At 44.0% G+C, this 15,246-nt stretch overlaps 1 protein-coding gene and 1 long non-coding RNA gene across 11 annotated transcripts in view; one reads left to right on the top strand and one right to left on the bottom strand.

The window, feature by feature from the left end:
• LOC142776744 (uncharacterized) overlaps positions 1-12,559 on the top strand; it is a 30,951-nt gene extending 18,392 nt beyond the window's left edge. The window contains exon 2 of the long non-coding RNA XR_012887776.1: positions 11,146-12,559. This is a non-coding gene — a long non-coding RNA (uncharacterized LOC142776744). The remainder of the gene's footprint in view (positions 1-11,145) is intronic.
• The window catches only part of LOC119160764 (uncharacterized), a 174,619-nt gene that overhangs the window by 9,878 nt on the left and 149,495 nt on the right, over positions 1-15,246 (bottom strand). For 8 of the 10 annotated variants that reach the window (XM_075880990.1, XM_075880993.1, XM_075880988.1 and 5 more), the window contains one exon: positions 8,434-8,697. The exons of the other annotated variants lie outside the window; for them this stretch is intronic. In XM_075880990.1, the coding sequence (XP_075737105.1) occupies positions 8,434-8,697 (264 nt within the window). The remainder of the gene's footprint in view (positions 1-8,433; positions 8,698-15,246) is intronic. 10 annotated transcript variants of the gene reach the window in all.

The raw sequence follows: 15,246 nt of genomic DNA, 5'->3' as shown, positions 1-15,246 counted from the left end.
TGAAAATAGTGAGGTGCGCAACTTCATCAAAGAGGCCTGACAACTGCAGTGTGAATGGGATCAATACACGAGCTAAGTAATGAAGTAGCAGAGTTGTAATAAGAACAAAGCCCTTGCCTTGCCTTCATTTAGTAATCGTTTTACCCCCTCCCGAGAGTTTAATGTTCAATGCAAATGAAACACCAGTATTTAGAGTCAATTTAGAGCTTGAGAAATGGGGTGTGGCTCCGTTTCAAGGAATATAGTGGTGGTTGGAATTCCACAGGTCTCTGTCCAAAGTAATCTTATAGAAGCATGGCCTGCGAACATTTGACCACCCCTGTACTACTAAACTCTGCAGTGCAAAGCCACAGCCACTAAGCTTCAGTGGTGGGTTAGAGAAAGGCACGAGAAAAGTGTACAAAACACAATAAAAAAACAAATGCCGAACCCGGCAAAAACAAGTGGGTCTGAGTGTTACAAAAAAAAAGGGGGGGTGGGGGGTATGCCGGTACATGGCAAAAAGGTGTCCATGGCCATTTAAGTCAAACAGTGCCAGTGTTGCTTTTCCACATCTGCCCATGCAACCAATGGGCATACAGCTTGGCAACAACATAAATTCACCAGTCATCGTCCGCACAGATTATTGCTTTCAGCTACTTTTACGGGCTTTGCATAAGAAACTCCGGGCAGCATCCCCGAAAGCCTGCCATAATGTAGCTCACCACACATGCTTCATGACATACTTGACGGTTTTACATAACTTGCAAGGTACACTTCGCAACATTGTGCTGCTTCCATGAAAAAGGATGTGAAAAATGAGAAACGTGAACATAAAACTTGGACTCCAATGAAGAAAAAAGCAAGGAAGCAATGCACGTCTTTTCTTTCACTGATGTCCAAAGCTAGGATTTGCACCGTTAGAGCAAATTTGTTCCATCAATTACCAAACCCCGCCTAATGCAAACATGCCTGAAGAGGCATCTATGAACCACCGTACACACAAACCTCATTAAAACAAAGTTCCATCTTACACCAAAATAAGTTCTTTATATCAGAAAATTCGTTACAAAGATATTTTTCGAACACTATGTCAATTGCCAGGCTACTCTTCATTTACTTTGTTGTAACTGATATTTCGTTATATCCAAGTTCGTTATGCCGAGGTTTGAGTGTACTAATATTATGTGGGGTTTTATGTCCCAAAACCATGGTATGATTGTAAGGGACACCTTAGTGGAGGACTGCGAGAATTTCAATAATGTGAGGTTCTTTAATGTGCACTCATATGGCACAGTACACGGGCCTCTACCATTTCACCTCCGTCGAAATGCGACTGCCCCGGCTGGGACTGAACCCGCAACCTTCGAGTCAGCAGCTGAGCACCTTAACTGCTACAGCACTGCGGCCGACTATACAGCACCTTCTCACCCGCCATGACAATGTCATGGTTTATCAGCATAGTGGCACTGTTAACTTATTTCTTTCATTATTTCTAGCTCTTTGGGTTGAATGAAGACTGCTATAGTGAAAAAACAAGCCTCCTTTGTAGCTAACTAAACAGCATACAATATCTTGGCTGGGTATAAGCAAGGCAGCATGACAAAAAGGCAGAGAAATCATCCAAAAAAAACAAGATGCACGCATGGGACCACAAAGAAATGTGCATTACTAAGACAAGCACACACTAACACAAGCAAAAAGCAGGCAAGAGCATATGCATGCAGTGGAGCAGCGTCAACAGGCAAAGCAGTGGCAGTTGGCCTCAGTGAAATGAAAGCTTTCTTAGATATGCAGCAAACGAGGATTCCTATAATTAAGCAACCTTCACCCTTTATTAAAATATAACACATTCACTTATAGCATTTTAATCATATATCTTGATACAAATGATCATTTTGAGACGGCCTTTTTAATGCGAGAAAATTAAAGGGTTTACACGAGACAGAGGGAAGAATCAGCTGATATCGAGCTGTATTCTTCGCTCTGACAATGTAGCTGAGCTTGTCGATGCTGATTCGCTCACAGCAAACAGACAGAGATCGTACTAATAAAGAAGGCGACCAGACCTTCAACTATCACTTGCTGCGCAACTTGTTCAAAGAAGGTTTCTCAATCTTGTACTCTTGTTTCAAATAGAGTTAAACCTAGATATAACGAAATTGATAAATTCCTGATAATACGTCATGAAGAGGATTTCGTTATATGCAGGTTTGGTACGAAAATACGAAGGAAAACGCACAAATTAAATGAAAGGGGAACTGAATGCAGAGCTAACCGAAAACACTTATTTAGCTGTAAAAAACTGCACTATTATTGCGATACATAGCAATTATGTCGACACTATCAGCAGGTTTTCGCGGTCGCCGCCATGTTATGTAACAAGTCAAAATTTAGAACATGCCAAGCGCATGGCAACTTTTATGAGCGGGCAAAAGCGGGCGAGCGCTGCTGAAGCAGAGATCAAATGAGCCCGCTGATTGGTATCGCCTGGGCGCATAAGATACACCCCCCTCTCCTCATGTTTTAGAACTGCCGTCGAATGCTCAAACAGAAAGAAAACTTTGAACAAGCAAGCAAAAACGCGGAGAGGGACGTGTCGCTCGAGTAGCAACAGTGAACTTTTATATTAAGATCGTGATTGCTGGCATGCTTGCTATCTTGGCAAGCATCGGGGCGCTTTCCATGCGAATAGACTGTGAAAAGAGCACCTCTCCCCGGAGCGGCCTTATTTGCTTGCACCAGCAGCCAACGCTTTTGGATCCGGTATTGCGGTATTGCCTGAAACCAAGTATTTTAGTGGCAATAGTTCCGTTCAAGCAGTAGTTCGGTTTAACAGATTTTCATTTACTGAGAGTATACTGTACACAGCTGACTCTTGACAACCATTGTGGCTTTTGTACAGCCACGGCCATGTCTGTGTATAGTGCACGAGTGGCCAGCCTTGCACTGCAGCGCGACACCTTGCGTTCGTTGCGAGCTGTGACATCGCGAGCACAGGAGCATGCCCGGCTTTACAGACATGCAGGCATGCTCTACACGAGTGACAACGATAGAAGGTGTACTTGTTTAGCCGAAGATCAGTGCTCCCTTAGGTCGCTTTAAAGGGACACTTTAAAGGCAACTTTAAAGGACACTTTAAAGGGTCGCTTTAAAGGCAACTATTACCATAAATACCCATGTATAATACGAACACGAATATAATAAGAGGCCTAATTTTAGAGGCGCAAAATGAAAAAAAATTGTACTCGCGTATAAAACGACAAAGAGAAGGTCACCGAAAACACATTTATTGATCACACATCAGCCATGTCAATTGCTGTCGTTTTCGACTGAGCTTTCCTCGTACATTTCTTTGTCAGAAAAATCGTCAAATAGGTGCTCGTCTTCTGTGCCATCGAGGGCATTACAGATGCCGCACTTGTTGAAGGAACGGCGCACAAGGTCCTCTAGGATGCTTGCCCAAGCATCCACAATCTATTTGCATAGCGTGGCCGGCGATGCCCGTTTCAGCCGCCTGGTCCTGAGCCTGCCTGACGCGGAACTTGTGAAGAGGAACCTTCACAACCAGCTGTAACAAATGTAAAGTGCTCAGGTGAGCACTGCAGGCTCACCTGAGTGCATCCACTCGACGTTGCAACGCTCAACTGCATCCTTGAATGGCTTATTCACACAAACGTCGAGAGGTTGCAGTCGAGATGTCATCGCACTCGGGATCACGACCAGTTTCGTGCCGTAGTTGCACAAGAGCCTCTTCACTGAATCGGCCAAATGGCAGCGAAACGAGTCCAGCACCAGAATGAATGAAAAAGACACCAGGGCGCCAGGCCGTCTGTACCACACGGACTTTACCCAGTCTAAGACAAGGTCTTCGTTCATCCAGCTTTTATCGTGACATCTTAAGCTGACATTCTTCGGTAGCTCCTTCCCTTTCGGCATTGTCTTGCACTTGAAGACGACATAAGGTGGGAGCTTGGGGCCGTCCGCCGTGCATGATAACATGACTGAGACACCCGCTTTTTCAATGGCGGTGGTACGGACACTAACCTGCTTCGAGCCCTTCTCGTGAATCGTAAGGGGCGATGGCATGTCTAGCTAAACTGGCGTTTGATTGGCATTGCCAGTTCGTCCCAGCTGGAAGTTTTGCGAGCGGAGCAACATAATCACATTGCACTCAAATGAGATAAGAACCTCTTCAAAGGCTTCAGGGAGCTTCTAAGAAATGGAGGTTTGCCGGCGCAGAGAAAATCCGGCTCGGCACATGTAACGGTTGATCCAGTGCTTGCTGGCTTTGAAGTCAGAGCTGAACATCCCCTTTTCTCTCGCCAGCTCCCTTGCTTTCATCTGCATCAGCTCCATGTTGACTGGCAAGTGCGTCACCCGCTGCTGTCGAACGAACTCTGTCAGTGTGAGTTCAATCTCTCGAAAGGCCCCTTTTTTTGGGTCGCGAAGGCTTTTTCGCTTTCCGCTGCACGCGAAAATGGTTTTTTTCTGTCATCACCATCCACGGGCACTTTCCTCGGTGACTCCAAACTGTCTCCTGGCCGCGGTGTTGCAGATTTCCTCGGCAGCTGTGATGACCTTTCTTTTGAATGGAGCCGAGTACTGGATTCGGTGTCCTGGCATGTTGCACCTTTGCGAAGTGAGGCACAGAACACAGCGAGGTTCCCACGTCCGCTGTCCAAGTACACGCTCAAAAAACTAACAACAAAAAAGGAATGGCGCTGGCGCTCACCTTTGCAACGTGAGAATGCGAAAGTAACAAAGCCAAGCCGTAGCTACTCGTAGACAAAAAGAAGCCGTAGCCAAGCAGCAGTTACAAAACCGAAACTTCAAGCACAACGTTTTTCGTGCAAGTTTTCACTCGGATCCGCACATAATACGAAGCGGAAATTTGGAACAACAATATTAGAAAGAAAACACTCGTATTATACGTGGGAATTTACGGTAAATCGACGTTGATTGTTGAAATAGTGGTCCAGAAACCTCGTAATGTTTTTTTTTTGCCAAGGAAGGGTCTATTTTGTAATAAAATTACGTTTTTGTGGTCCGCATCGGGTTAGCGCACTTGGAATTAGCGGCCTGAAGAAGCAGATTGATGGGACGATGGAACCTACTCGCGTCACTGTTTCCGCGCACAACGTTGCTCAACTTTACTGCGCTAGTAGCAGCAGACCGAAAGCAGCGGGAGCCACAGCAGCAACAACGGCGATTTATCAATTAACCATCATTGGCTCTGAGATTGCACACGTTTTTTTGTTCAACTGCGCCCAGCTAAATGGCACCACCTGCCCAGTGCAACTACGCGAAAATTGAATTTTTGAACCACTCACGTCTTTCCCCATAGAAACATCCAGCGGTTCTTTTTTTCTTAAATAAAACAGAAATGAACAAGCAGCATTTTATTGTGACTCTTGATGCACGGAAGTTTCTTTATTTAGTGCCACTAGATCAATTACTAGTGATTAATTGTAGGCAGTCCGTCTGATGTCATCAGGATCATTTTGAGAATGTCCTATTTCGGCGCATGTGCTCTTGAGCATTTACCTTAAATTCTCGGCAAGTGGGGCACTGTTGTTGATAATATTGTCATTTTAAATGTTGTCATACATTGAGCTTTCTCTCTGATGTTAATTGTTATTTGAATTTAGTGTCCCTTTAACACAAAGTGCGTTTCAACTGATAAAACGCACCTGCATCAAACGATGCACGCTCAGTTGTGGCTGCTTCGAGGCATGTGATTATATGAAGATATGATAATGCAACAGCCACGTAAAAAATTCTAGATGGCCACAAAATTAAACCCGCAACAAAGAGTGCGCCGTTTATGCAGGCTTGTGTCATCAGTCGAAACATGCTTCGTCTTATAAAATAGATACGACGAAAGCGCCCTGAGCGAACGCGGGCCTTTGATTAACAAGCACACCTTCTAACGTTGTCACCCGTGAAGAGCAGGCCTGCATGTTTGTAAGGCCGCACATGCTCCTGTGCACATGGCGTCACAACGCGCAACGGCTGCAAGGTGACGCGCCACAGAGCAAGGCCGGCTGCTCACGCGCTATACGCAAATGTGGCTGTGGCTGTACATGAAGTATTTAGAAACATAGACCGTAAGCAGTGACTTCATACGAGCGGCTTGGCCTAAGGTGCATTTTCTCTCACTAACTGCTTTCGAAAAAGCTGGTTTTGAGGCTCCTAAATAGCCTTCAAGAAAAGCACGAATTCGAAAAATTCACACAAAAGGACACCCTTGACAAATTGCAAAGAAAACAAAACGTGATATTTTTAAAAATTTCTCTTTACTGTGTGTAAAGAGAAATTCCTCTTTACCCTCTTTATTCTGTGTTATTTTTGTTGCAACTTACAACGAAAAGAAACACCCTGTCTAAAAGCTTCTTATCACTAGTGCTGAAGCGCAGTGCTCGACTTGCTATGTAACAAAAGCGAAATATCTAGTCAACTGTTATCCAGGCCTGTGGCAATATTGATTGTAATGTAATCCATGTCCCTATGTAGCAGCTAGCAACAGTTTCATTGTCACGTAGGGGACAGCGTGCTGCTGTAAAAGAAAATCGATTTCTTTTTTACCACCTTTTGCGCTACATTTTAATGCCGAAGCACTACTTCGCCAGGTTTGTGAAAGCTCACCCTTGTCTAGTGTATGCAAAAGCCGAGCGCAGAAAACATATGACCTCTACAACAAGCACTCTTACCAGCCGCAAACTGTGAAGTGTTGCTTACAGCATTCCTGTTGTACCAGATCAGGTAAATAAATACAACTTGGTTTTTTATAAGACATCTAGAAAACATGACTTAGCAGCACCCATTCAGAGCTTCATTAACCTTGCCTAAAGAAATGCTTTCATGTTCATATTGTGTCTCATAAGAATATGCTAAGCAATTCTCTGCAAGATTTTTTTTCGCATTTCCACTTTAAATAATAAAAAATATTGCAAAAATTATTTTATTTGATTTCTACCCAACTTTTATTATTTGAATTAACTGTGCGTCCTGAATTTTGCTAATAGACCGCTTATAATGTAAGTCACGGGAATCACGAATATCCACACTATAAGCAAAACAACCTTTTTAAAAAGCCAACACGCATTGAGCATGCAGTCTCGCATGTCTGAGAATCGAAGTATGCGATGCGTGGGGCTTTAGAGCCCATAAATTTCCAAATGCTTAAAAAAAATAACGTCCCATGGGATCAAAACCTAGATGGCGTAGGACGGACGCACGGGCAGAAAAACGAACAGACACACAGACAAATGAACGGACGGACGGACAAAGACAGACAGACACACAGAAAGATGGACAGAAAGACTAAGAGACAGACAGATGGACGGAAACTTCGCCCCACTCATCATCATTCACTGCATGGATATGCTGTAATTTTCTCCCTTTTTTTTTCTTCCGTTCGTCTGTTCGGTTACTTCGCGTCCCCTTCTCCATAATGCCCTGGTCACTCACATTACAGCAGTGCACTTAGCCCACCTTCTTTCAGGCGCGCACTCTCTACTGTGTTGGTCACAAAGATTTTCCGGCAACTGCATTATAACCAGTCTTTCATCTTGAGGGACTGCATAATAAGCGGTATGCGTATACATAATATTCTAGGGAGGGCAAACGGGAGTAGAAAAAGATTGCACTGTAAGGGGTTTTGCACTATAAGCGGTTACGTTAAAGTAGTCTACACTGAATTTGCACAGCTCTATTTAGACCACTCCAGTAAGATTTCACACACAAAGGGAGTGGTTGAGTTTATTTTGGAGCTGATACGAGCACCAGCTATAATCGATTGATCAAAATTCATTCACTAAACTCATTTCAGTGATTCATAAAAAAAATCAACTCATTCATAAAAAATGATGTGTTCTGCCAATCGTAAGATCGATAATCCTAATCAATGCCATCGTTTTGCGAGTGTTACTCGCATGTAAAGTGAGCACTACTACTTGATTTTTCTGGACGCAAGTTCACCCACTGAAGAGTTTCATCTTGACCACTCAGAGTGCCACATTGACCGTGAAACAGCTAGATGAGACAAAAAGTTACAAGACGCACTCATACACTGTACTGTGTATGTGTGCTTCATGTAAATTCCTGCCCTGTCTAGGCTCACTGTTTCACGCTCTGTATGTACGAGCTGGCCCACCAACAATCTGAGAGGCAGATTGTTTGCCACCCCATTTGCGGGACAATGTGATCAGCACATTTCCCAGTGAAAGCCAAGAAGTCATTCTTACTTCTACAATAAAGGTGACTCAGACTTTAGCACTTGTGCCAACGCAATAACCTGTACGAGTTGCATGGCACATGATGCTAACGCTCTTTCTTCGCTATTTGCACAAGTTAGTGTCACAAATAGACTGAACCCTGCACATGCCAAGTTACGCTGCTCCACGCGAGTCGGTGAAAACTAGAACACTGCGCAGTCACACCAGTTCTAACCTCGCTCACACACCGTACCCTCCCGAGGTGGCATGCTCCTTCGTATCCCCATGCACCTCTGCCGCTTGCTCTTGAGGCGGCGACGAACAGTCTTCCAGTCATCCGGGTCGTACCCGGGAATCTCCGAAGTTGATTCTCCGGAGCTGCACGTGTCTTGTCCACGTGCAGACATGCCACAGGCAGGCCTTACCACCACCGTTGCCTTTCCCAGGGGTGGCGCGCTGAAGGCGCTCATGCTAGGTACTACCAGCCCTGCTGGTTCACCTGCACGTCGTGACCCAGTCCACAATAGTTCACATAAAAATTACTCATGCATAGCTGAGAAGGCTGTGTGTCCCACTGTTTTAAACCTGAACTGAACTGAACTTTATTTCCCATCTATACATGGTACAGATAACAAGAAATCCAACAAAAAGCCACATAACAGCTTGACGAGGTCTGTGTCCCAGTGTCCCTCTTTTTTTGGCAACAAACAGTGGACGGGCAAAAAAAAAAAGTACAATGCATAAACAGCTTAATGTACAGAAAAAAAAAAGAACTATGTGCGCAAAGCAAGGCTCAACATACAACATGAATCAATCCAAAGAAACGTGTTTGTGCAGCTTTCAGAAAAAATAAAATCATTAAAATACAGATAATTGAAAAAACACTTGTATCTGAAACATTGAACTGATTCATATAAAAAATTTGATATGCGTCGCTACACGCTTTACACATATTAAACAAAGAATATGCATAATAAACATACAAGCATAATAAATAATCACTAATAAATATGCAAAAGTTGAAATGCACATCACCGTGCACTGTACACATAAAATGCATGTTCACTGAAAACGAGATATATGATAAACACATCCACATCCTTCGAGAGAAGAAATATGGCAATTAGTGACCCTGGTAGCTAGTGTGCTACATAAAATAATCACTTAGCTAGAGGGCCACATCAACCAGTCAGTGTTAGAAAAAACACCAGATGCGTCATGACAGAAAGCTGCTAATATGCAATAGGGAGAATATGCCATCTGCTGCAGAGTTCTAATGACACACAGCAAGCTTTCAATGCTAAATGAGTACACTCGTTGAAAAACTTCATACAGAACATTAATTTTGAGTGCAGTCATTGAATGTGATGGTGACATTGTGTGCTATTAGCTGCACTGGTTACGTTTCAGGTAACCATTCCAAATAAATCCTTGAGAAAGTGACCTCCGATGATATATATATTTCTTTAGATGCTTTTACTTTTTACCGCATACCGCATATCACACTAGTTTACACCAGCAGACTTCTCCCACAACCGCTTAACAACAACAGTGAGGCGTCCACTTCAATGCTCGCTGGCTTCACATTTATGTTTCGTACTAAGGTTCCCAGCAAGAGTACTCATCGGACAACAAACATGTCTAGCAGAGGCACAGTTTTGCACTAGATGACACAAAAACGCACAACCTTCAAGTGTATGATGGGGCATACTCTTGCTTAGCAAAGTGTTTCCAGCACCGCATGGAACATGAATGCTCCGACGTTGCCTCTAACAGTGAAATAGACTGTACGTGCAACTTTACTCTGCCTCCTAGAACCCTTCTTCACAGAGGTAGCAGCAAAGATATTCAACACATACGTTGGTTGCACATAAATCCAGAAAATAAACTCAACGAGTCCAATTATATTTAACGATTCCAGATGAGAGCAAGAAGAAAAAGCAACAATGATTAGCTTGATGGTTTCCTCTGCTACCCTGCTCTTTAAGGATACCTTTGTGATCTAAAACACTTTGTGATAGATTACTAGGTATGTGCATGTCCATGACAAGAGATGAAATGAAGTTTGTTTCTTCAAACTACAGCTAGAAATTTGATGGAAGCTTTTGAATGCTTTGATCTATGGTTGAATTCAAAATAGAATCTTCAATTCACAACTGCAGTGTTGCTATGCATATTGGAAGATGCCTAAAAAACTGAGCAATATACTGAATCTCTGCACGTGGCTGTTATGTTTTTCATAATCTGGCCCAATCACTGAGCAGAACATTAAAAAAATGGCTATGAGGCACCATACAGAGCTTACTTTATGCTAACCCAAATTACCTTAGAGTAGGCTAATTAGAGATGCAAGAGGAACCTTCACAACCAGCTGTAACAAATGTAAAGAGCTCCCACAAATAATTGCAGCGGTAAAGTCAAACTTTTTTAACAACATGAGAACAATCTCACTTAATATTCACAACTAGGATACTTCAATACTTGCTAGTATCAGAAAAGATTGTTTAGGATTGACTTCCTTTTACCTGATAACCTTTCATTTTCATCTGTGTTGGTAATACAAAATTCCTAATCAAGCAGTAACATAGCGAACTGTACAAGCAAAATGGCTTGAAGCCTCTTGCATTTTATTTTTAGGTTTTTAATTTAGCAATTGTTTTTATAAATGAGCTCACTGATGAAGGCTTGGTTAAGAAACTTGCCACAACCTATGTGATCATTTTGCCAATAACATGCCAGCAATATACACAACACTGCCTAAACGTTCAAGTTCCTTCATATTCAACTACATGAAATGCAAAAGTGGAAAGCACCGCTGGCATGACGCAGCCATCAAAGCAGGTACGCAAGGGTGCGGTGCGAACTTATTTAGGCTTGACCAGCTATGAGAGTAATGTTTCACTGGTAACGTCTGCATTGCATTCTTATTTATGTATACACACTGCAGCCCACATTGGATACAGCAAACAGCCGAGCACAAGCATGCAGTACGAAGTGGTGGAAAAAGGTACACGAGCTTGGCAGCAGGCCTGGGAGCATCCAGAATGAAGCTTTGGAGCAGGCTTGGAGCATCCAAAAGAGCTTTTTGAGGAAGTTTGAAGCACTCATAAAGACTGTTCCGAGCAGATGTACAACTGTTTGGTGGCACTTGTGAAGCAGAATTTGCCCGATGCTGCCCTTAGCAGACTTAATTAAGTTGCAATGTGCAATAGCCTTATTCAGCCATGTCGAGCCTGTTTCACCCTCAGGGCAAATTTTGGAACGCATGAATCGCGGTGCAGTCAGCGCTGCAGTCAAGTGCCGGCTACAGCTCGCGCATGCGCAGACACTTGAGGGGCCATAGTGTTGAACCATGTCATCTGCTATAGAGGCACGTACGTGAGTACAGCGTTGGCAGCACCACGCGTTATGTGATCCGAGATCTCCCCTAGGTGTTCACATTACTAACTCGCTATCATGGTCCGACCACATTAATCACGTCACATCCAAGTCTAATCGCATGCTCGGTTACTTAAAACGAAACTTTCCTGTTGCGCCGACTTTTTTAAAGAAACAGCTGTACATCACCTACATCCGTCCTCTACTGGAGTACGCCGCATGTGTATGGGATCCCGGCCATATAACACTCGTTAACAAATTAGAGGCAATCCAAAACCGGTCGTCACGTTTCATTCTTTGCAGCTATAATCGAACATCTAGTGTAACTGCCATGAAGGTCAGGCTTAATCTCCCTCCACTTGTCATGCGCAGAAAAATCGCTCGCCTTTGCGCGTTCCAAAAAATATACTATCACAATCACGTTCTAAAATCGCGCTTATTGCAGCCTGCATCTTTCATATCATCCCGCATAGATCACCTCCACAAAGTGCATATCCCTCGAAGTAACACCGTCACCTTTTCCCAGTCTTTCCTTCCTAACACATGTCGCGACTGGAATCTTCTGTCAACATCAACCGCCAGTATTACTGAACCTGACGCGTTCCGTCAGGCCTTGACATCTTCCATGTAAAATGCATTACATGTCGCGCACGCGATAGTACCTCATTGTATTCGTAACTTGTATTTCACACCGCATTTTTTTGTCGTTTTCTTATTATTGAATCTTTTGCACCTTTTGTGCGTTGGCTGGCTTCTTACGTGTATGTTTTGCTTTTTGCCCGTTTCGCTTTTGCCTCTTTTTTGTTTGTTGTGCTTTTGCCCGTTTCGCTTTTGCTCGTTTTCTTATTGAATCTTTTGTACTTTTTGTGCGTTGGCTGACTTATTAAGTGTATGTTTTGCTTTTTGCCCCTCCCCTCTACAATGCTGTAAAGCCCTGAGGGTAAAATAAAGAAAGAAAGAAAGAAAGTGTGAAACAAACTGTACACACATTCCTGCTGTCCTTTTCATTCTGTATATTTTATAGCCGATGGCAGCATTCGAGCTAGAGAGTACAGTGCCTGAAGAAGTAGGCTCTTATCCAGGGAATTTTCTTCTGGGAAAAAGCTCTCCAGAACAGCAAAATATTTTTGCATATTTTTGCAGTTATCAAAAATTCTGCAGTTCTAGCACGCATGGCCAACAACACGAGGCACCCATAAAAAAAATGTCACCTTCCTTTCACTCTGTACCCTCTCTCTTAGATTGCTGTGTCAGCCCGCTGTCAATTAAGTTTATCTACTATATCAGACCACTGATCAGGCCGCTATAACCTATACTAAACTAGGGACACAATTCTTGTGCCATATTCTGACATCTACAGTCGAACACAGATATATCGAACCCACATATATCAAATTTTCGGGTATATTAAACTCTTAAGTTATCCCCTTAAATTCCTTTGTAAAAGTATGAAAATTCGCACGTTTATATCAAATGGTATTTTTACTCCCCTTCAAATATATCGTACGCCGCGCGACCTAGAAGGTGCGCTTCGGCACTTGCCGCACCCCGTGATACCTGTAGCAACGCGGCTCTGCGCACAAGTTGGAGGGTGCATTTTGGCACTCACAGCGCTCAGTAACCTCCGCGCGGCAACACGCTCTCACAAAAACCGAAAAGGCTTGAAAAGAAAAAAAGTTAAGGGCGAGAGGGCTCAGACTGCACAATCTCTAACTTGCGGAACGGCTTTTTTTTTCTCTTTCTCTCTCCGCGTACTTGTCAACAGGAACGAAGGAGCAGATGTCCTCATTTTTTCGCCTTTTCTTTTACTTTTTGTTGTTGTTTTGCAAGTTTTGATCAGCCAACCACAGCTCGCGCCTTTTACTGCTGCCCTCGGAGGTGGCTATCGCCTTGCGAGCACTCTGTTGCTTCTCTTCGCGAGTCGCCTACATACCCCTAGGCCGTGCTCCCTACCGGGCTGCAGAAATTAGGCGCCTCCTTTCTCTTCTATCCACTACCACCACTGAATACCGCTGCATGTGCAGCATTTCTCTTTTGCATGCGTGGTATGCCAAGCTGCTGCGGACTCCTTCAATTGTCTACTTTTCATGTAGCTATGGCCAGCGTCAAGAAGCGCAAGACCTTTAACTGCAAAGAAATTGAAGGCTATTCAGTGTGTTAGGCAGGCGAGAAATGTTTCACTGTCGCGACGACTTCAGGATGTCATGGAGCACTCAGAGTACCTTGTTGAAGAACAAAGCAGATATCAAGGAAAGGCGGCGGAGCAGCGAACTTCGGGAGCCTGTCATGCGTACGCTCCTGCCCATGGGAATGTAGAAAAGGCCCTCTATGCCTAGTTTTTAGAAGTGTGCGTAAAGAACATTGCGATGGATGGCCTGATGCTGATCACCAAGGCCAAATGGTTTGCCGCTGCACTCGGTGAAACAACTTTGCCGACAACACCGGGTGGCTTCACCGATTTAAGCAGCACTACAACATCATTGGCGAAACCAATTCTGGCAAAAGCGAAGTTGTCAGCAGCCAGGACATTCAGTAGTGGATGGCGAAGGAGTGGCTGGGAATCTCCACCATGTTTTCTCCCGCGGAGATCTTCAACTTCTGGCGTGATGTGAAGACGGACACAGTGGTCAACTGCTCCACAAGGAAGGTTTCGAGACGGGAACTTGCGGTAATCGGTGAAGGCGACGACGAGCGCATAGGCGACGCGTTTCGCAAGTTGTCATCCCACTTCCGGGCAGCAGTTCCAACCCAAGTGTCTGCGGACGATTTCGTGGAAGCGGACTGCAATGTCCAGGCTGTTGCAAGCCTCGCTGATGATGACATATTGTAGCTATAACTGCAGGGACTCGGGATGCCCAGGCTGGCAGCCCATGTGACGAGGAGGATCAGAGGACGAGGCACTGACTACAAGCGCAAACTCTGCTGCTGAAGTGGCGGCAGCATTCGGTGTCATTCACCGCTGTATCGGCCACATAAAGAGAACAGGGCTATCACATCTGGACAGCCTTAATAAGAGCAAGACTAGCATCTTCAACATTTCAAATACGAAGCAGGCCAAGATAAGCATTTTTTTCTCGCAAATAAGTCACTCTGTTGCGGCATTGTGCGGAATTAGTTGTCATTATTGTATGCACCTGTTGTAGGTGATGATCTGCTACAGGTAAGCTCTCGGGGCCTGTATTTCTTATTATCGAATTTTTCATATATCGAACCAATTTGCGATCCCCTTCGAGTTCAATATATCGATGTTCGACTGTACTACAATATGCAAAGTGATCTACCTTCAGTCCCAGTTGGCACGCCATGTTAAACTCAAACCTCGTTATAATGTAATGGGATATAACGAAATAATGAATATGACAAACTAAATAAAATTCCCCTTGAAAGCTCCATTGAGAACCATGCATTTTTAACCTCGTTGTAACGAAGTAAAATTGACTGGTAAATAGATATAATGAACTAATTAGTCTATCAAATAGTCTATCAAAAAAAAAAAAAAGACTGTGGTGTGTTATGTATATCATTTTCGGTGGAGTTTGGCGCTCGTTCGGTGCGGCTCTTTCAAAACTCCTGCCCCGACCTTACAGCCACACCCCATGCGGCCGACAGAGCCGTTCTCCTCACACAGCCAGCGGAGAGGATTGAGGAAGCGCTCAGCAGGTCACATGAA

The sequence above is a fragment of the Rhipicephalus microplus genome, chromosome X (genome assembly GCF_043290135.1).
Source record: "Rhipicephalus microplus isolate Deutch F79 chromosome X, USDA_Rmic, whole genome shotgun sequence".
Taxonomy (NCBI): Eukaryota; Metazoa; Arthropoda; class Arachnida; order Ixodida; family Ixodidae; genus Rhipicephalus; species Rhipicephalus microplus.
The sequence above is the reverse complement of the archived record's forward strand: the minus strand, read 5'-3'. Positions and strand labels throughout refer to the sequence as shown.